Raw genomic sequence first — 21,912 nt, forward strand, 5'->3', positions numbered from 1 at the left:
TCTCTTCCGGAGATCTTTCTCGTTGGATTTCAAGCATGTTGGTAGTTTCTGCTAATTAAAGGATCGATAGATACATTCTTTAGAAGCCCGTGATGTCTGTGTGTCAGCATGTGCACACAGTGGCACGCTGGTGCCTGTGGGTGGGTGGGTGGGGCTGCTTTTCCTCATTCTCTTTTTGGCAGAGGTTTCTGCCTTTATTTCTTCGCTTGATGCTTATTTCTCAACCATGCTGCACTCTGGTTCTGATTCCACCATCCACTCAAACCCTTGCAAGGGCTCGGGCGACAGCCATGTGGCTCAGTCTGTGCATTTGCAGGTCTGGTCTTACTTGTCCATGTTTGGCCTCTTGAACATTCATTTCTTCTCTCTTATCTTCTGTATTTGGAGTGTTTCACTGTTATGGTCTAGCCTTCTCCCTTCCCTCTCTTGTCTCAGCCATTTTTACAGCTTTAGTTGCTACAACCTGTGTTACAGAACACAGTACTGTGGGTCTGAGATTTTCCTGGTCTCTCTTCCTCTCCCTGTTGCCGTCACTTTAAATTTCCATGACTGATCTCACTCAGATCTGATCATTTAATACTTCAGTTGCTTTCTGTAGTTCTTAGGTGGAAAAGTTTGCAATCCTATAAGAAGTTCCTGCAAACCAGCCTCATTTTTGGCCCCTCACTAATGCCAGCATCTCCTCGCGCTGTGCTCCCCAGCTGCTGCTCCTGTTTTGCTGGGCTGTGAGTTTTCTCCCGTGTTCTCAGCGCCAGATGAGATCTCCTGGTGCACTGAGCTCTCCATATACCCAGTGACTGTTCTCAGTATCTTGTTGCCTGGAATGTTGCCTGGTAGATACATATTAAATACCATATGCATGAAGGAACAGACTTGCTGCTTTATTGGTTGGGATGAGTTATGTAGGTGTATACCCAAAGCATATAGTTACCTCTTAGCCTGTGCACGGTATTCTTCATGCCGGATTTACAATTTACTTTCTCGTACATCACCCTGAGACCAGTCTACATGGGTTCTTGAGCCTTGTCTCAGCAGTAGCTGGGAACTTCCTCCCTCCTGGGGCCACCACATCTCCTGATGCTCCATTGGTGTAACTGGAGTTCTAGATGATTTTGTTCGAGCTTGTGTAACTCCTGCTTTCCAGTTGAACTAAGAAGAGCTGTGCAGGATTTGTATCCCCAAAGAGCAGAGAGCAAGTCAGGACACCTGTGCTGAAGCCCTGTGGTTTCTGTTGTTGGAACTGGTTTACCTTAAGTCTAAACTGTGATAAGACACCCATACAGTGTCCCATGGCAGTACATTGTCGTGTACCATCCATCATCTATACATAGAACATTTCATCTTGTATAACCCTCTGATTTCTATTGCAGCGATAAAACTCGTTGACAGAAAACAGCTGTGGGGAGAAAGGGTTGACTTAGCATCCATGTCCCGATTGTAGCCCAGGGTTTCCCGGGAATCACAGTGGCAGGACCTTCATAGTCACATCACGTCTGTAGTGAGGAGCAGAAGGAATAAGTGCAGATGTGTTCGCTGCTGTTTGTTTTCCTTACTCCTACACAATCTAGGACCCAAACTCTAGGAATGGTACTATGTTCTTTTAAGCTGGGATCAGTTCAGGCAGTAAAGACAATCCCCCACTGATGTCTGCAGGCCAACTCAGTCTAGCAGCTTGCACTAATTCTAATTATATCAAGGTGACAAAGTGACCATCATAACTCCACCCCTTGTCAACCTGACACACAAAACATCACTTTAAGCTATAACCTTCCACCTTTTATTCCCAAATTCTCTTCTTTTTTTTTTTTTAAAGAAATAGTCTACCTCTTAAAGTCCCCAAAGTCTTCACAAATATCAATACTTTAAAAATCCAAAGTCTCATAATTGTGATGTCTTCTTATCAAAAACAAGTTAAGGACTTCAAAAATGTAAGAGCATAGAGTAAATATTCTTATTCTAAAAATAGAGGCACAAGGACATGGGAACACTAAGGTCAAAACAAAACTCAAGCCAGGCGGTGGTGGCGCACGCCTTTAATCCCAGCACTTGGGAGGCAGAGGCAGGCGGATTTCTGAGTTCGAGAGTTCGAGGCTAGCCTGGTCTACAGAGTGAGTTCCAGGACAGCCAGGGCTACACAGAGAAACCCTGTCTCAAAAAGCCAAACCAAAAAAACAAAAAACAAAAAACGAAACTCAAACCTAGAAGTGCAAATGCCTGCCTGCAGCTTCATTGTTGGTTGTTGTCTGAGGCTTAATAGTGTAATCAAGTGGGCCTCAGAGGGCTTGCTAACGACCTCTGTGGCTCTGCCCACCTGCAGGATACACTGCTGCCCATTTAGGCTTAGCCAGGATCCATTCTGAAACACCTGTAGTTTCTAAACCGCACAGCCCTGGCATCTCCAGTATCTTAGAGTATCCATTCCGAAAGAAGCTTTGCCTTCACAGTATCCCATCATCTCTCAGGGACTCCCCATAGTTTCAGGTTTCAGCTGCTCTCCTTGGCTATCCTTTGTGCCTTTACAGTACCGGGTGGACTATGTTCCTGATGTAGCCAAATACTGATGCCAGCTTGAGATGTAGCCTGGCCTCCTTAGACCACATCTATATCAGCTTGTCAATCCTTCGAGAAGAAATCTCTTTAGGACTCCTTCCTTTGAGGGAATTCATTTCCTGACAGGTGGAGCCTCCAGTAAGATTCTGCCCTGGGGATATCCTTCCCACTGTCCATGTGCAGTACAGAAGGCTTCACCTGAGCCTCTGACCTCTTTATCATTTACAGCTGCTTTCTCAGTTGGGCCTGAAAACCCCCACATCCTGCACCCCCTCCCCATCTGCCAATAAAGCAGTTCCATTTGCTTCCATTTTACCTTCACTGAAGTCCTTCCACCCCAGGTAAGGCGATCAGGACAACCCCACCCTCATGCCCATGCCCACAGGCCAGCCTAATCTATAGCAGGACTGACTCTGCCCAGGTGATTCTAGCTTATGCCAAGTTGACAATTAGAGGTGACCACCATGGAGACTGCATACATACCCAGTAACGGCTCTTCCCCCCAGCTGCTTGTAGCCAGTTTCAGTTGAGATAGAAAATCCGCTCCAATGTCTTCCCACCTCAGCTGCTGTATGTTTTGGTTCTAATTTAAAAATAAAGATCAATCTTGTTCTACAGACTTAATAATCTTACCATTAGTAGTCTTACGATGTACACCGGAGGTAGATCAGTCAGTATCCCTCTCCAATGTATCTTCGATTCTGAAGCAAAACAATACAAATAAGCACTGGCAAAGAGTTTTTAAAAACAGCCACTTGTGTTGTACCAAGGGGAAAGAGTAAAAGGCCATGTTAGTGTTTGTGTGTATTTGTATTTCTACTGTGGGTTTCATGCTAATTAAAAAAAAAACGTTTGAAAGGCTTCCTTAAAATATCTATCTGATGTTTTTTATTTATTAGTTAAGGATAGTAAAGTGATTTTATTTTAAAGGAATAAAATGAAGGTTTTAAGAAAGAGAAAAATTAAATTTATTAGAGATGCTAACGTGGCATAGTTTTCAGACCTCGGATGAGAATCACACGCTGAAAAAGCTGGGCCTGATGGTTCATGTTTCTCAATCAGGTGGTAGCAACAAAAGATGCTCAGAAGTGCATAGTCTGATGCATAGAGAGTAGAATTGACCGCCAGCTCAGGCTAAAACCTTATGGCAGAAAAAAAAAAAGCTGTACCAATGATCTCACCTAAAGAAAAGTTAGAACCCTAATCCAGATTGAGTAGTGTTCTGTGAGAAACTTTCTCCTGGGGAGAGGACACACAAGCACACACACACATGCACACACTGGGGCTACCAACGGGAATAAGAGTAAGGGATTGCTTAACCGAGGTAGGAATGAGTCAGACAGCTGCATCACAGAAAGCCCAGCGTAGCATTGGTGGCAACTCAACAGAGCTGGGACCTGGAGCACGTAGCAGGACATATAAACAGCTCAGTGGATCAGAGGGTACCTTTAGGCAGCTTGGCTGGTCAGCATCCACTTCCAGGCACCTCAATTGCTGGGTCCCTTTAGTTACTCTTCCTGTTTGTGAAACCTTGGGGAGGGAGGAGGGTAGCACGTTTAGTTGGATTCAGGACTTCCTGAGACTTCTGTGTTGTTCACTACCTGAGTCTTATGGAGCCTCTTTTAGAGCTTACTGGGTCTTAATGAGCTTCAGAGGAAATTGCTATACATGTAGAAAGGCCTGGATATCTCTATTTAATACTTCTCCACAGCATCCCAGCTAATTCTCATATGAGTTCATGTATGAACCAAGTGTCTAGAGTCTGGAAAGTAATATTGGGATTATCCCCCACCCAAGGAAAGCCTCTTGTGGAATTTTAGTGTTCAGATAGCTTTTGGCTGTTACTGTGTTAATGTGTTATAATTTTGAAATTATATAATATCAGTCCATATATGTTCCTACATGTACATAAGTCATGTGTGTGTGTATGTGTGTGTACATATGTGTGTATGTGATTTAAACATTTTTGTCCAAAGTGAGTGCTTTTTAAAAAATGGATACTCTGCAGACTATTAAATATCAATTTAGTTAAAAATTAAACTTATGGCAATATCTATTTTTCCTTTTTTAAATTTCTGTTACTGTGATTAACACTGTGGGCAAAAGCAACTTGGGAAAGAAAGAGTATATTTCATCTGATGCTTTACAGTCCAGCGTTGCGAGAACTCAGGAAAGAAACTGAAGCAGAGGCCATGAAGGAATACTGCTCAGTGGCTTGCCCTCTGTGGAATGCTTAGCTTAACTTTTACACAAGCCAGGACCACCTGCCAGGGATGGCGCGGCCACAATAGGCTGTGTCCTCTTAGGCTGGCTCTTCCCAGATAAATCACCGATCAGGAAAACAACTCCCTCTGTCTTACTTACAAGCCAGTCTAATGGAGGTAACTCCTCAATTGACATTACCTGTTCCCTGATGACTCTAGCTTGTGTCAAAACAAAATAAAAACAAACAAACAAAAACCTGATCAGCACACTCTTTCAAAAATACATTTTTACTCTATATTTTTGTAATTAATTATGCCTATTAAGCATGTACAGAAGTAGTGTGCCCTTGTTTTTGAGACAAGGTCTGTGTTACCCTGCTAGCTCAGAACTCTGTACGTAGACCAGGCTGGCCTCATACAACAGATCCATCTATCTTTGCCTCCAAGTGCTGGGATTGAAGTTGTACATCACCACATCTGGCAGGTTTACATTTTCTGGTCACACTTCTAAGGACGTTATGTCCTTTTGATCTTTTATTTTCAATTTAAAATGTATGTAATTTTTTTGTATCCTCACTTGTAATCATTTTTGAAAGAAAAGATGGTTTGTGATATTTAAAAAGGTATAATGCACATAAAAATCAAATTATGATAAGATAAAACAGTTGAGAGCGTATCAATAAAGATGTTTTTTCCTACAAAATGTCTAGCATATATTTTTGTCAGATTGCATTATGTGATTAAGAAAACATGTCTATGAAATAGGAAAATGGTAACAGTTAGGGCTCAGCATCTTCAAGCAGAATGTCGGACCATACTGCCTTCATGTGCCTGTAGTGTGTTCTGACGCTATTTTCATATTTAAACCAGGTTTCGAATAAAAATCCTGCTGTCAGTCCACGAAAGTGAGATGTTAGCTTTACAATGGGGATAAATATCCCCAGTAAGTGCAAAGTGGCTGAATTACTGTGTGTGTATGGCATGTATGTATACATATGCATGATATGTGTGGTATACAGGTGTGTGCCTGCGTATCTTCTGTTGCACTCTTACTGCATTGATAAAAGGTCTCTCCTGAAGACCACCATTTTGAAGCTCACCAGTTTGACAGGCTGACCAATTGGCCTGCCAAGCTTTTGGGATCCATCTCTTTCTCCCACTCAGTCCTGAGATTACAGATACACAAAGCCATGCCCAGCTTTTTAGATGACTGCTGGGGTTTGAACCCAAAACATCAATGCTTGCAAACAAGTGCTTCTTCCCACTGAGGCATCTCTCTACTGTCGAATAGATGGAAATTTTAAAGACTGTTATCCCAGTGAGATTATCAACAGTGGAAGTGGTAGACAGACAGAGCACAAGCCCCTGGGTGCTCTAGGCAGAGCACAAGCCCCTGGGTGTTCCAGGCAGAGCACTGGAAGGCCACTGATAGAGGAGAAGGGGTCAGCCAAGCGAGGCAGCAATATAAGAAAGACTCCTTTACAGTCTTTGTTTTTCCCAGTACCTTTTGATTTTCCCCCTTTATAATTTTTTTCTTAACTAATTTGTCTTATCTGTTACAAACTTTGGCTAGGAGACATCCACTCCAGTTACTGTTCTGGTAATGTGTTAAATTCAAGAAGAGGGGGCTCATTCAGACTCCCTGTGTTGCGCAGCTGTTTCTCTTCTGAAATGACATCATCCTGAAAGAAGTTTTGTGTTTTATTCTCTTGTTCAAAAAAACTTCATTCTTCAATGACTTTATTCATTCTCCTTGGGATTACTCAGTGTTTATGCTCCTTACTAATGGCAGGGTTCTCACACTAGCGTGCTGTTTCTTGCCCAGAGGTTGGCAGTCGCAGAAGGTCTGGTTCTTATTTCTTCAGGAAATTTGAACAGTTTTTTATTGGAAGAACTTTAGACACTTGGTCTAGACTTTTGTAAATATCTCTTTAGTATAGCGTTCTTCACATCAGTAGATGTCTGAGTCTGTGATTTAAATGTGTGTGTGTGTGTGTGTGTGTGTGTGTGTGTGTGTGTGTGTGTGTTTGTAGAGAGCTGCCCCTTACTTCTCCTGCTGTTATTGGTAAATGTTAATCACACTGGTGGGTGTGGAGGCCAGTGAGGTATTTGCGATGATTTTCTGGCCTGTGAACAAAGAGGAAGTGGAGATACATTTCAGATTCATGAGCACTTCCTTCTCAGACCTAATAAAAGTACATGTAGACTTGGAGGGGGGCCAGGCTACTGCCTTTTCTTTAGATTAATAACAAACAAAGAAACAAACAAAAAACAAGCAAGCAAGCAAATAAAAGTACACAGTTGTGTTTACTTTTCTTCCCAAGGTCGATGATGTACTTTAATGGACTTTCTTGTTCAGACGACCGCTAAACAGTGTTCCGAGTAATTTATGGCTCATTCCTCCCACACAGCCCACAGCACATAGAAGGCCCGCTCTTTGTGTGGGGGGTAATGTTGAGCAAACCTGAGAGCCTGTGGGATGACAGAGAGGTTTCCTCTAGAAAGTGACAGGGAAGGTCTAAGGAGATTTTAGTGGGTGGTGCAGGAAAGAATGGAGAACGAGGTACTGCAGAGACTGAGGAAGAGGTGCATGCCACAGAGACCAGGGAAGGGGTGGGTGCTGCAATCCTAAGAGTTTAAAACAGTAGTTCTCAACCCATAGGCCACAAACAGACAGTCTACACTCAACCCATAGGCCACAAACAGACAGTCTACACTTCAGATATCCTGCATAGCAGATACTTGCATTACAGTTCATAACAGTAGCAGAATTACAGTCATGAAGAAGCAATGAAAATAATTTTATGATTGGGGAATCACTCCAATATGAGGGATTGCATTCAAGGGCCACAAGCATTCGAGAGACTGGGAACCACTGGCTTAAAGGAAGCCTCGGTTGGGTGTGGTACTAGCACTTGCAGATGCTATCATAACTTAGGTAGCTCACACAGGCAGATGTCAGGTTGAATTGGCACGTACAAAACTTAACACGGTGCACTTTCTCCTAGGCCGGACCTGATAGACATGAATACTGTTGCTGTTCAAAGCAACCTTGCAAACTTAGAGCACGCTTTTTATGTAGCTGAAAAAATCGGTGTTATCAGACTTCTGGACCCTGAAGGTGAGTTGTCTTTCTGACTTACCTGCTCGGGCACAAGCTTCTCATCAGAAGACGCCTCGGCATCATGAAATAACCCGTTTCTCTTGCCGCTTGTAGATGTTGATGTCTCCTCCCCGGACGAGAAGTCAGTGATAACCTATGTGTCCTCTCTCTATGATGCATTTCCCAAAGTCCCTGAAGGTGGCGAAGGCATTGGTGCAAACGTGAGTGTTGGCTTTTTTGCACTTAAAGCTTTTCGATCATTGATGGCCAGTTAATCGAATTTCTTGGTAACTATAGTTCAGGATTTTTTAAAAAGAGATCTTAAATGCCATTTAATTATTCGGGTTAATATGGTATCCTGATCGCACGCGTGTCTCACGGTGTTGTTATACCATTGAAATTAAAGTGTAACTAAAAAACAGTCGTTGGGTCTCAAATAAAGGAAACGGCTAGAGAGTTGCGGCACATCTCTGAACAACAGTTACAGGTCACTGAAGTGTAGGATCCCTTTAACTTGCTGCCTCTTTGCAACTGCTGGTTCTCCTATCCTGCATAGCTAGGCTATCTCACTCTGGAGCACAATTTAGAGTTGACTCAGAAGACCCCGGGAAATTAATTGATAGCTGTTTTTTGACTTACAGATGAAGCTTAGATGCAGGTTTCTGCATCTGGCCGGTGACCAGAGCTAGGTCCCTGACACACAGCTCTGGGAGCTCACTAGGTAACATTTCTCACAGGCTTGTGGAGTTTAACCGAGCTGTGCACTTTGACACGACCACGCTAAACAAACACTGTTTCTAGAAGTGAACAGGAAGCCGTCCGTGTTCACGTGAGGACCATGCCCCTCTACCTCAGGCTCCTCCCTTCCTTCTCACGGATGAGAGAGATGAAGATTTATAGATACGCACGCATTGCTTAGAAGCCTCCTCATGCTTGCTTTTCTGGTGGCTTCTGTCTCCGCTCTGTGGCATTATTTCTACACTTATGTTTCTTTTCTTCCCCTTGCCTTTCCTATGAAGATCGTAACCTTTTAGATCTATGCAGCGTGTTCCTGTCTCCCTTCTCCTACAGCCCTGCTCCTTTCTCTTCTTGCTTAGCCTCACCTCTTCTCTCTTCGCTTTTCCATCTCTTTCTCGTTTCCCTTTTCCCTTTCCCTTTGCACATGCCAAATTAATCATTATATATTCCGTCATTAGTGTTACCGTTCACAGGCTACGTGGTAAAATCCAGGCACGTGTTTCAGGAGTCATGACCGCGTCTTGATTATCATTATTGATAATCCCGACTATTGCTCTGTAGTATCGACCAATCACTTATAAGCAGAGCATTTCTGTATGAGTGCCATCCCTTCTTTGGGACTCATACCTCTCTACACTCTTCCTACAGCCTGCTTCAGCCGTATGATTACACACTGCTTGTTATGGTAGAGCTCTGGGTCCAGCTTCCCCGAAAAGCCTCTGGCGACCGTTGCAAGGCACATGTGTATCCTGATTCTTCCCTCCGTTTTTTAGCATATGCTGCCTGTTTCTGCCATTCGAACACTTGTGTAGATTCTGCTCCCCAGGTCTCTTACAATGAGGCTCTCTTCTCCCTAGTCAGACAATAGCTCCTGATTAAAGATATTATGCCTTAAAAGTTTTGCTTTTTATCACATAACAGTGAGTGTAGTTGTGCCATTTGGAAGAATCCTTCGGAAATGTAATTTCATAAGTGTTAACTCCCTGTTAAAAGAGTGTGTTTAATGAGTACTGGAAAATTCCACCATTTCTTGTCTGGTTCCTACATCTGTAACTGTGTTGAGTGTCAAAGACTGCGGGGACTTATATGCTCAGTGGTTGGCTTCTGTAAGTCATTGTTCCCCTTAAGTTGAGCTCTGGAAACCTCTCAGATCACAGCCTTTTTTTTTTTTTTTTTTTTTTTTTAAGCGCCAGAAACTTCTTTAATGCAGTGACCCAGACAGCCACTATCTTCAGACCAAAATTGGTACTCACTGGGACTGGGTTAGTTTAGTGGCCAAATGTCGATAGTGTGTTTTAAATTTTATTTGTGTAGAAAGTATTGTAGCTGGGTGGAAACTAAGAAACCATTTACCTGGTTTTCCCTGTCAAGCTTCAAGACACCTGGCCTCGTAGAAACATGTCTGATAAGTTGTGTTGCAGAAGAGTGTTATTATCTGTAGATACAATCCTTTCCTGTCATTTTGTCATCTAGGATGTTGAAGTCAAATGGATTGAATACCAGAATATGGTGAACTACCTCATCCAGTGGATTAGACACCACGTGGTCACAATGTCCGAGAGAACATTTCCTAACAACCCTCTAGAACTAAAGGTTGGTATATCACAGACAAAGTTGCCATTGGCAAGTTATACATTTTTACTAGGCAAATTTATTACCCATCTTCTTAGGTAATAAAAAAAGTCAAGATAAATATTAATAATTAAACAATTATAGCAGCAACATCTTTAAGAACTTATTCTCCAAGCTTTAATTTGTTCATAATTGAAGGTATGATTTAAGCATTTCTGAAACTAACATTATCAGATTGTACGTAAGTGAGAAATGCTAAAAGCCTACTGGATGCTGGAACAGGATAGTCCCAGGAAGCTCACAGAGGTCAGAGCCATGCCTCTCTGCTTGAATCAGGTTAGAAGCTGCCCGAGGGCTTCTTTTGTAGAATACAGGCACATCCTGCATGATATGAATCTTAAATACAGATCCATTTAGAGTGCAAGTGAATTTACCATTGATGATCATAGCTGATATTAGTGGCCAGGATTTGGAAAACCTTTGGTAATTACGTGGTCTTAGATATGATTATTGAGAAAGAGATATCACAACAATATAAAAGAATTATAAATATGTAGTTTATCAAAGACTAAACTATGTCATCTTATACGTTTGTATTTAAACTAGCAAAAGAAGTCTATTTTTTCACAAACCACTAATATGACTACAGAGTAGCCTTAATTCTTTGACTTAGTAAGCTTTGTTTTAACTCTGACTGGAATCACAGAAACTGTAATGACACAGCACAGGCCCCATGAAGGCTCTTTGTTGTGCTCACATCTGTTCAGAACATCTGTGGTGTGGCTCTTCTCATTGCCATAGGGGATTGGTCCTTGGCACAGAGTTACTTGGTATTCGTTGAATAATTTAAAAAAAAAAAAAGACCTTTTTTGTAGGGTCTTTTCATTGTCGATATGAACTATTCTAGAAGGGCTTGAAAACCTACCCTAATACTAAAGCTTAGTGCCACAAACAGCATTTTGCACATAATACTATTTGGTGATTAATGACTGATAGCAGCCTACAAGATTTGATTCAATATAGTTTTTGGATTTCATGTACAAATAGTTATTTCCAAATGCATTCCTGGGGTTTTTCATTTGCTTGCTTGTTGACCATCGGGCAGATCTGTGTTGGTCTCTGACTTCTGCAGATCTTTACAGTGTGATCGTTCACACAGGTTACTTGCTAGTGTGTAGTATGGGAAAGAAAACATATCCTGAGGAATTGGCAAACCCACAAACCTTTTTAGACCCTTACAGAAGTGTGTTGTGTGTTTTAAAGTTAGCGTAAATTATGCTTAACTAATTAATACGTACTTATTAAAGGTGAAAGTGTTTTATTTATGCAATTTTAGAAAGGTTTTTCCTAAGTGAATATAATAATAACACTTTACGAGGTTTGCCGGTGGCATGATAATTACATGACTGGAGCGTTTATAGCAGTAACATCAGCTAGTAACTTCCACCTTCCGTTGTTAGGAAACCACCCCCAAAACAGAAAACTGTCAAAACCGGCAGTGGTACGTCGAGGCCACAGGTTAGCCCTATGTAGCTGCTACGGATTCCAGGATAGAGCCAAGGAATTGCACCAAACTGTTTTCTGGAAACTAAAAGCCAGTATGTGAGGTGTGGAAAGCCGAAACTCTCTCTTTTTTTTTTTTCTTCTTTTTTGTTTTTTTTGTTTTGTTTTATTTTTCGAGACAGGTTTCTCTGTGTAGCCCTGGCTGTCCTGGAACTCACTCTGTAGACCAGGCTAGCCTCAAACTCAGAAATCCGCCTGCCTCTGCCTCCCAAGTGCTGGGATTAAAGGCGTGCGCCACCACCGCCCGGTGAAAGCCGAGACTCTCGAGGATATGTTTGGGTGCAGGGTGTTTTAGCAGAGCCATTGTTTACTGTTGAGATTCCTGTGTAGCGCATATTGAATCGTGGCTCAGATCAACAATTAAATCCTTATCTATCCTTGTACAACCCAGCACACAAGAGCACACACACACACACACACTTGGAGCACTGATTCCACCAATGATACGATGCAATCAGGCTGTGAACTCGGACCATACGTAATTCATTTCCCTTTTCATTGTAGGCACTTTATAATCAGTATTTACAGTTCAAAGAGAAAGAAATCCCACCAAAGGAGACCGAGAAATCAAAAATTAAACGACTGTATAAATTATTAGAGGTGAGCCAAATATTCTTTGGTCCTTCGAAGCACGCTTGAGTCGTCTCCGGTTCTTTGCACGACCTTAGTTCTCTTGTTCCCTTAAGATTTGGATCGAGTTTGGGCGCATCAAACTCCTTCAAGGTTATCATCCGAACGACATCGAAAAGGAGTGGGGCAAACTCATCATCGCCATGCTCGAGAGGGAGAAGGCGCTGCGTCCTGAGGTGGAGAGGTAGGGATGCCGTCCTAGTGCCGTGCCCGCTGCACGACAGGCTCAACGCTCGTGCTCTGAGAACATGGTTTTTGTTTTGTTGGTTGGTTGACTTGTTTTTTACTCTGTGTGTGTGTCATGTCTGCCTGGGCTCTTATGTATATGTGCCTGTGGAGGGCAGAGTTCAAACTTGGTCTTTCCTCAGGAGCTGTCTTCGTGTTGCATGAGACATGGTCTCTCACGGGGACTCAAGGCTCACACAAATTACTTTTACATTGACTCGTCGGTATGGCCTTGAATAAGTCTCCTAGATTTTTTCCCCCTTCCATTTCTTTATCTAGAAATGCTAACAAGAACAGTTCAAGAGTAAATTAGTGACTATGTGAAGGACTTAGTAGGTTGGATTGCTATGTGGAGTCTCATCTAACGGGATAATGTAGTTTAAAACAAACAAACAAACAAAAAACACCCAGAAGTCTTTCTCAAAAGGACCTTAAATTATCAGGGACCAAGTTTGGAAGCTAGGAGGTTAGGGATTAGCTATTATGTTTCTTGTTGAAGTTTTTTATATGACCTTGGAGCAGTGGAAGGCCTTCTCTTTAAAAAGCACTAAAGGCTGGGGTGTGTTCAGTTAGAGAGTACTTGTCTAGCGTCCACAAAACCATGGGTTCCATCCCACCACGTCCCACGTAAAAGTGGGTGTGCGGCATATGCCTGTAGTTGTAGCATTTGAGAAGCAGAGACAGAAGAGTTGGAAGAATGAGTGAGGCAGAGGCCAGCCTGTGCTCTAACTGTACCTCACCGCTCAGGGAAGGTATACAATAGTCTTCAGGAACTACCCACCCCCTCAGCCAAGTGTGTGGCTTCTAGAACTTCTAGGCAAATTCACTACACAAAGCCGCTTGCCCAGCCATGACTCATCTGTTTATTCCCTTGAGGCAATAATCCTATCGCCCCGCTGCAGTGCATGAGACTTGTCCTCCGTGTCCCTCCTCACAGCTAGAGGCATGTGTGATCAGGCAGCTCTGGCTGCAGAGCTGCCACTCTGCTGTCTCTGAGGAGCGCTCCTGTGCTGGGTTGCACCCTCCCCTCTTCAAAGGGGTTGCGTGGTCTGCTCCTTTGGCAGGGAGTCTGTCTCACTCCCTGCTTCTCTTCACTCCTAGTCCTTCCTAGACGTCAGCCCCCATGTTCCTTCCTGTAGTACCTCAAGCTAGGTCACATGTCTTTATTTTTCTAATGATGAGTTATTTGAGTGTTGCTCAGTGTGCTTACCTTGGTTGTAATTTCCTATTTATTCATGTTTCATTCAAGCCACCACTGTGGGTCCCTTACCAGTGCTCAATTCCAGGCACATAACAGAGACACCCAGTGTAGCTGTGTCCTCACTGTCTCAGACACCTACTTCAGTGTTGACATAGAATAACGTATCAAAAATAATTGATATATTATAGATCAACGCAAAGGCAAATCCGGCCTTTATTACTAGCCTCATCCTTGTTAAATAATAAAGTTACCACGTCTATATAAACAGCCTATGAATGAAAATGAATTGTAAATGCTTAGACTGAAGCTCTTACAGATAGTTAAAATGAAGAGTTAAATGAATCGTTTGAATTAAAGATACCAAGAAATGATATTTTGGTCACTATAGCAGTAGCTGAATTTTAATGTGCGTCTTAATCCACTTCATATTGCTCCAGACTGCATACATAGCACAGAAGAAGTTTCTTATCTAGGCTTGTGTTATGTATAAGTCTACTGTAAGCCCAGCACTTGGGAAGCTAACACAGGAGCAGGGAAAGTTGCAGGTCAGCCTGGACTGTAGAAAAGACTGTCTTGTACTTTAAAAAAAGAAAAAGGGAAGAAGTTGGTGACTCGGAGTTGCAGAGATCTAGGGATGTAGTCTGGGGCTGGCATCTTTGAGGACCTTTGTGCTGCACCTTCCCCTGGTGGAGGGCAGAAAGGAGAGGGGAGACTGGAGTGGAGTGGCCGGTGAAGAATTAGGCACAGGAGGCAACAGATGCTCACTGAAGCAGGAGAGCCAAATGGCCGCCCCTTTGATAATGACACTCATTTATTCATGAGGGTTGAGCCTTGGTGATGTCATCTCTCTTCAGCATTTCACGGTTGGACGTGCTGCACTGGGGATTGTGTTCCCAGCACATGTCACTTTTGAGATAACGTTCAAACATCGAGCTAACGAAAGAAAGCAGTTGAGACTTCAAGATTGGGAGCCAGTCTGTTCTGGATTAGGTTTATTACTTCAGCTTGGAAGTCATGTGATCATAGACAAGTTCTTATGTGTCTAGGCCTCAGTTTCTTCATCTGTAATAGGATGTAACAATACCTACCACGTTTGGTGGTTATGAATAGGAGATGAGGTTTTGTGTATGAAATGTTTCTTTTCCTGGTACACAGCAACTGTGTAATAAGTGTAAGGCGCAGCAGTTCTAGGTTTTAATTGTTCTATTTTACTTGGTAAATGCCCTTTGAAAATTAAAATGTTTAACTCAGAGCTCAGAAATGTCAGTTTGGTTTTGTAGCGTTGGAGGTAGGGAAGTATTTGGGTAAAAGCCTTCATTTTTCTTGACACAAGGTTTTGTTTTGTTTTTGTTTTTTCTTGGCACAGACCAATTATTGCAAGTTATAGCTATGTGGCTTGGAGCGTGTAGAAGACAAACAGGAAAGAATTGATGTTCTCGGGTTCTGTACTAGTCTGTGTGAAGGAGAAGCAAGCCCAGACACATTTGCAGTTAGCTACTGAGCCAGTATTCAGTGTGGAGGCTTTGGCTTTTAGAATTGGAGCGGTAGTGGCTTACTGAGAGAGACAGGGAGTCCATCACACAAAGAAAAGTAATTGAATGATTTTCCAGTTAATTTAATGCGGCGAACAAATGAAAAGATGGTCAAATGGAAACAGATTTGGTTTCTCATTAAATTCGTGTGCTAGTTTATTGATTATTGACTTATTGATTGGTCCAGCATTTTACCTTGCGTTATGAAGCACATGGCATCTGCTTGCTCTCCAGCGTCTGTCCAGCTGTGTGATCTGAGCTTTGTGTTTCTAGTCAGTGCTTGTTATTGGTAGAATTACCTTCACTGGTGATACCTGGCCTCCTGGGTACCTGAGTTGTTTTTTAGGTGGTTGCAGCTGGATGACTCTTAGTGAAAATATTTGGCATATCTTTTCCAGTGATGCCCAATCATCCTGCTCTGTCTGTACTTGCAGGGCTTTAATGCCGGCTACAAAAGGCAGACCTCAGCAAGCAAATGAATGGCTTTAGGCAGGATTCTTTTGAATACTTATCAGCATAGTATTTGCAGTGTATTGCATATGCGTGCTGAAGCATATTTAAGGATCCGTTAAAGCCCCATCCCTCTGCCTAGACCGCCTTTTCACCTGGTAGTCGGTGAGCTTTCTCCTGGTAGAAGTCCTACTTTCATGGTCCTAGGATACCATTTCAGGACCGAAAATGCAGAGCAGTAGCTACAGTTACCGTAGCAGTGACTCTGTATTTAGTAACACTACCAGCACTCGGACTAGTCTAGATTCCAACGAGAATCTCCTGTCCGTTCATTGTGGTCCCACACTGATCAACTCCTGCATTAGCTTCAGCAATGAGTCCTTGGATGGACACAGGTATGCAGTCTTCGGTGTGAAGCTGTCTTTCCTTCCTTGCCAGGGTCATTTTTTCAGGACTGGTGAGCTCTCTTTGACTTCAAAAAGAAGATTTGTTTTCCCTTTTGTCTCTTTTAGGTTGGATATGCTGCAGCAAATTGCTACCCGAGTTCAGAGGGATAGTGTCAGCTGCGAAGATAAACTCATCCTCGCCCGAAATGCTCTCCAGTCTGTAAGTCGATTTCAGGGCTTGCTGTAGAGGGGCTGGGTATGCTCAGGTAAACTGGAACCTTCCGTATCAGTTGATTGGCTGACTACTAGTACCTGTTCCCTGCAGAAGCTTTGAGGGATTATGATTGATATTTCCTTTCTTGAGTGGACAGCAAACATGCGTCTGAACCAAAAGAAATAAAGCCCAAATAGGCGTCTCTTCTAGTATTTTGAAGTTTGATGTTTGAAGCTGGCTTTGACCTCTGTTTTACAGAATTAATGCTGAGTTCTTTTAAATGCAGGATTCCAAAAGATTAGAATCAGGTGTGCAGTTTCAGAATGAAGCAGAGATTGCCGGGTACATACTTGAATGTGAGAACCTTTTACGCCAGCACGTGATTGACGTACAGATTCTGATAGACGGGAAATACTACCAGGCTGATCAGCTGGTGCAGAGGTAGGAGCCGTCCTTATTTCTCTTCAGTATTAAAGTCAGAGCATGATGGGAATATACAACGTACAGTCTGTGGATTGTGATATTTTGATGAGGACAAGTAGAACCAACGTTTATAATTAACTTCTTAAAATCTAATTTTGTTTTAACTTACTCACTTTACATCCTGCTCCTTGAGTCCCTCCCTGACACCCACTCCCAAAATCCTTTCCCCATCCCCCCCGCTTTTCCTCTGGGTAAGGCCCCTCCTAGGTATCCCCCCAACCCTAGCACTTCAAGTCTGCGTGCAAGGCTAGGCCCTTCCTCTCCTACTGAGGTCAGACAAGGTAGCCACAGACGGGCAACAGCTTTTGGGACAGTCCCTGCTCCAGTTGTTTGGGACCCACATGGAGGTCAATCTTCGTATCTGCTACATATGTACAGGGAGGCCTAGGTCCAGCCCGTGTATGTTCTTTGGTTGGTGGTTCAGACTCTGAGAGCCCAAGGGTCCAGGTTAGTTGACTCTGTTCGTCATCCTGTGAAGTTCCTATTCCTCCTTTGAGGCCGGAATCCTCCCTCCTGTTCTTCCATAAGAGTCCCCAAACTCCATCCACTGTTTGGCTGTGGGTCTCTGCATCTGTCTGAGTCAGCTGCTGGGTGGAGTCTCCCAGAGGACAGCCATGCTAGGCTCCTGTCTGCAAGCATAATAGTGTATCATTAATAGTGTCAGGGATTGGTTCTTCCCTGTGGGATGGATCTCAAGTTGGGCTGGGTATTGGTTGGCTATTCCCTCAGTCTTGTTAACATTTACTGTCACAGAAATACTGGAGTCATTAAAATGAATATTTTAAATGCCTATATTTATTTCCAAGTATTTAGGATATTTATGTGGGTTTTTTGATGTGACCCAGAGGCAGAGTGAATATTTTAAGTAAGCAAAGTTAAGGCCCTAGGTTTAGTCCTCAGACTCCAGATGGTGATGATGATGGTGTTGATGATGATGATGATGATGATTTACAACATTAGAAAAGGGGAAAGTGTAAGAAAAGTTCTCACATGTGTGTAGGTAAAGCTGTGTAGGGTGGCACCCACATGGAGTCTCAGTTCTAGGAAGGCTTAGGGGAAAGAATCACAGATACAAGGGCTTGTAGGAGCTACATAGCAAAACTGTACCTCAGGAGGAAAATGACCGTCAAAAAATAAACAGCAAATCCAAAATCTCTCTGAGAAGGTTATGGGAGCAGAGAGGAGAGAACCTGGGAAGCCATAGTCTGTCTCTGTCTCTGTGTGCGTCTGAAAGTAGACACTGTAAATCACGTTTGAGCCAATAATTTCTCTTCTAGGAGCCACTAGTTATTCTCTATGTAATAATAAATAGATCCAATTAGAAAACTATATGTTCATGCCAGACATAGTTTATAAGATTTATTTATTCTAAATATCAAGTAATGTAAACCACGGCCTTATGGTATGTAATTATATTCCTTATAAATGACAGTTATAAAGACTGGTAACATGGAATAGCTTTGCAGAACAAGGGTTGGAAGCACAGCTTCTGTGTGCCTTCTTGGGCCTGCACTACCGTCAGTATCTTGGAGTCGGGGTACTTGACTGGCAGAGACCATTGCAGAGCCAGTATGGATACACCGGCTAGAACCAGCAGTTTGAGTTAGCCTTTTCTGTCCCGCCTCAAACGCCTCTGTGCTCTTCGCAGGGTTGCAAAGCTGCGAGATGACATTGTGGCCTTAAGGAACGAGTGTTCCTCGGTGTACAGCCAAGGACGCATGCTGACCACGGAGCAGACCAAGCTCATGATATCAGGAATCACTCAAAGCTTAAACTCAGGATTTGCACAGACCTTACACCCTAGTCTGAACTCGGGGCTAACGCAGAGTTTAACCCCTTCCTTGACGTCTTCTAGCGTGACCTCGGGCTTGTCGTCCGGGATGACATCCCGCCTGACACCGTCGGTTACTCCAGTGTATACACCTGGGTTCCCATCAGTGGTAGCTCCAAACTTCAGTTTGGGGGTAGAGCCAAATTCATTACAGACTTTGAAGCTAATGCAGATCCGAAAGCCCCTTCTCAAGTCATCTTTGCTGGATCAGAACTTGACAGAAGAGGAAGTCAATATGAAATTTGTTCAAGATCTCTTGAACTGGGTTGACGAGATGCAGGTAATGTTATTATTCTCAGTTTTCCAGATTTACTCTTGAAAACAACCTCCTCTGATTCCTCTTCCTCCTTCTCCTCCTTCTCTTCCTCCTCCTCTTCTTTTATAAACCGTTATTTTACTATTTCAGGTGCAGCTGGACCGCACTGAATGGGGCTCAGATTTGCCAAGTGTTGAAAGTCATTTAGAAAACCATAAAAATGTTCACCGAGCCATTGAAGAATTTGAATCTAGCCTTAAGGAAGCTAAAATTAGTGAGGTATGTGAATTTTGTGTTTTTTAATATCTTACTGTATTTGGATATTATTTTCTTTTTTACATAAAGATCCTATAACTCAGTATTTAGTATTAGTACTTAAGATCCCTAACCACCCCCCATACCTTTGCCCCCATATTGTAGATTCAGATGACAGCACCTCTGAAGCTCTCTTACATGGATAAGTTGCACAGATTAGAGAGTCAGTATGCTAAACTCCTGGTAAGTATTTTTTTTTCTTTGTAATTTGTTTGCTTTAAACATTCTGTTTTCATTATGTCTGTTTGCAAACGATCTGATTCTTACAATGGTTTTCCTTAAAAAGAACACATCCAGAAACCAGGAGCGGCATCTCGATACGCTCCACAACTTTGTAACCCGGGCAACAAACGAACTTATCTGGTTGAATGAAAAAGAAGAGTCGGAGGTTGCTTACGACTGGAGTGAGAGGAACAGCAACATCGCCCGGAAGAAAGGCTACCACGCAGTGAGTCGGGCGCGCATGCTCCCGTGCCAGCGCTGGACCGGAAGAGCTTGCAGCGTTTCTGATTCGCTTCTTGATGTTTCCTCGCTAGGAACTGATGCGGGAGCTGGAGCAGAAGGAGGAAAGCATTAAAGCTGTTCAGGAGATCGCAGAGCAGCTGCTTCTAGAAAACCACCCAGCCCGCTTGACCATCGAGGTAAGAAAGTTCGAAGCGTGGGCTGGTTTCTCATGCATCCATAACCTTAAACCTCTTCCGCTAGTTTAAAAAAAAAAAAAATCAAACTACTGAGTGTTGACTACAGTCTGGCTGAAAAAACTTTCCCAATGAGTCATGCTGATTTCCTCGTCACCATCTCTTAGGATAAAGGCAGCAGGTTATTTTTTAGGCCCCATGAAACTCCTTGTGGGTTAATTCATCTGATGGAGTGGAGGAGTGTTCTGTGGTAGAACGTGCGCTTACAGTGTGTGACAAGCAAAAACGTAGCTTAGTTTGAGGGAGCAATAATATCATATATTGCTAGATCCCCAGGGGCAACTAAGTGCACATGTGCAGGAACACATGCCTGAATGAATGCCAGACAGTGGGTCATTCCAGGAGGAAGCAAAAATCAGACTTTATACATCCTTACTGCACACTGAGCGCCCCCTCCTGGGAGACAGGGAATTGCACCTTCTACAAAAAAAGGTTTCAGAATTCATGATGAACTAGACGGTTTTCTACAGTAGATGAACTAGATGTGCTTTCTACAGTATTTTTCCTTTATGAAAGATATTCTCTGTATTAAATAATAAGCATTCAAATAGATGACTGTTTTAAATATTATTATACAACTAAATGTAATAATTACATTGATAGAAAAGTATATGCTGCTTTTTCTACTCTCCCTAAATCTTCCTCAGAAGAAAACTACAGATCTGTGATAACACACACATTCATTATATGGCTCAGTAATATAAAAACACAGAAATGGTGGAGATTGGGATACCATAGAGAAAAACATATTTGGGATTTTAAAAGTCAGGTGTCAGAGTTAGTAGCCGAGGAGTAAGGAAAAGGGTAGATTTTATAAATAGCAGGAGTAGCTTGCATTCAAGTGTAAAATTTTCATATAAAATAACTATAATTTTTCCTCAGATTTTAAGAATTAAATTAAGAAGTTAGAAATTTGAATAAAACCATTTGGACTAATTTTAAAATTATATACAGACTTTAAGACCCATGGTATAAGGAGGACCTCTCAAGATAAAATTAACTACCCCAGTTTTCATAGTTCAGTCCATTAAAATGTTTTCTGTATCTATTTGGATAGTAGAGTGTCTTGTCATTTGAAACCATCAACATTGAGCTGGACATGATGGTTCACACCTGCGATTCCAGCCTATAATGAGGGGCTGAGGCAGAAGGATTACCACAAGCTTGGGCTGTATAGTGAGGGACAATCTGTCTGAGGAGGGGGGAGAGAAGCAGTATAAAAATATAAATGTATGAGTATTTGCCATGCGGAGGCAAACTGTGCATGTTACCCATGCATGACCCGTGTTTGAGGGAGGTAAGCCCCCTGTACCTTTCTCTCTGCCCCAGCTTTCAGTGTGTTTTCTCCCTAAGGCATACAAAGCGGCCATGCAGACGCAGTGGAGCTGGATCCTCCAGCTGTGCCAGTGTGTGGAGCAGCACATTCAGGAGAACACTGCGTATTTTGAGGTACGTGAGTAGAATCGCAGCTTGAACAGACAACACTGCTGTTTGGGCCGAGGTACAGAAATACCACAAAGAAACATGTGCACAGCACACGGGGAAATAAGCCAGTACTTTCTGTGCAGGATGGCAAGTGCTGCTTTCTTAGAGGGGGGAAAAGTTCAGCCATTAAGGAAGAAATCCTGTGGCTGGAAGATGGCTTAGTTGGCAAATTGCTTGCACTGAGTTCAATCCCAGAAACTAGACTTATGAAAAGATAAAGTGAGCTGCCCAGTGCTGTCTAAGCCAGAGGATCCTGAGGCTTTCTGGCCAGCCGGCCTATCCAAATAATGAGAAATTTATTAATAATTATTTATAATTAGTTTAAAAATTCTTATTAGTATAATTAGTCAATATGATATATTTTATACATTTGCAATATAAATATATATTATGATATATAATATGATTAATATAATACAAATATATTATATAGATATAATAATAAATATAATAAAATGATTTTTATTTAATAATAA

The 21,912-nt window shown here is 42.5% G+C and overlaps 1 protein-coding gene across 2 annotated transcripts in view; it reads left to right on the forward strand.

The window, feature by feature from the left end:
* The window catches only part of Dst (dystonin), a 285,779-nt gene that overhangs the window by 128,612 nt on the left and 135,255 nt on the right, over positions 1-21,912 (forward strand). Inside the window, exons 7-19 of one of the 2 annotated variants that reach the window (XM_028775523.1) lie at positions 7,763-7,875; positions 7,972-8,078; positions 10,069-10,188; positions 12,235-12,330; positions 12,417-12,544; positions 16,281-16,374; positions 16,655-16,809; positions 18,500-18,962; positions 19,089-19,217; positions 19,359-19,436; positions 19,540-19,701; positions 19,790-19,894; positions 21,305-21,400. In XM_028775523.1, coding sequence (XP_028631356.1) covers positions 7,763-7,875; positions 7,972-8,078; positions 10,069-10,188; positions 12,235-12,330; positions 12,417-12,544; positions 16,281-16,374; positions 16,655-16,809; positions 18,500-18,962; positions 19,089-19,217; positions 19,359-19,436; positions 19,540-19,701; positions 19,790-19,894; positions 21,305-21,400 — 1,846 coding nt within the window. Of the gene's footprint in view, positions 1-7,762; positions 7,876-7,971; positions 8,079-10,068; positions 10,189-12,234; positions 12,331-12,416; positions 12,545-15,996; positions 16,164-16,280; positions 16,375-16,654; positions 16,810-18,499; positions 18,963-19,088; positions 19,218-19,358; positions 19,437-19,539; positions 19,702-19,789; positions 19,895-21,304; positions 21,401-21,912 lie in introns of those variants that run through there. The other variant, XM_028775522.1, reaches the window with a different exon arrangement.

The sequence above is a fragment of the Grammomys surdaster genome, unplaced genomic scaffold (assembly GCF_004785775.1).
Source record: "Grammomys surdaster isolate TR1022 unplaced genomic scaffold, NIH_TR_1.0 255, whole genome shotgun sequence".
Classification (NCBI taxonomy): domain Eukaryota; kingdom Metazoa; phylum Chordata; class Mammalia; order Rodentia; family Muridae; genus Grammomys; species Grammomys surdaster.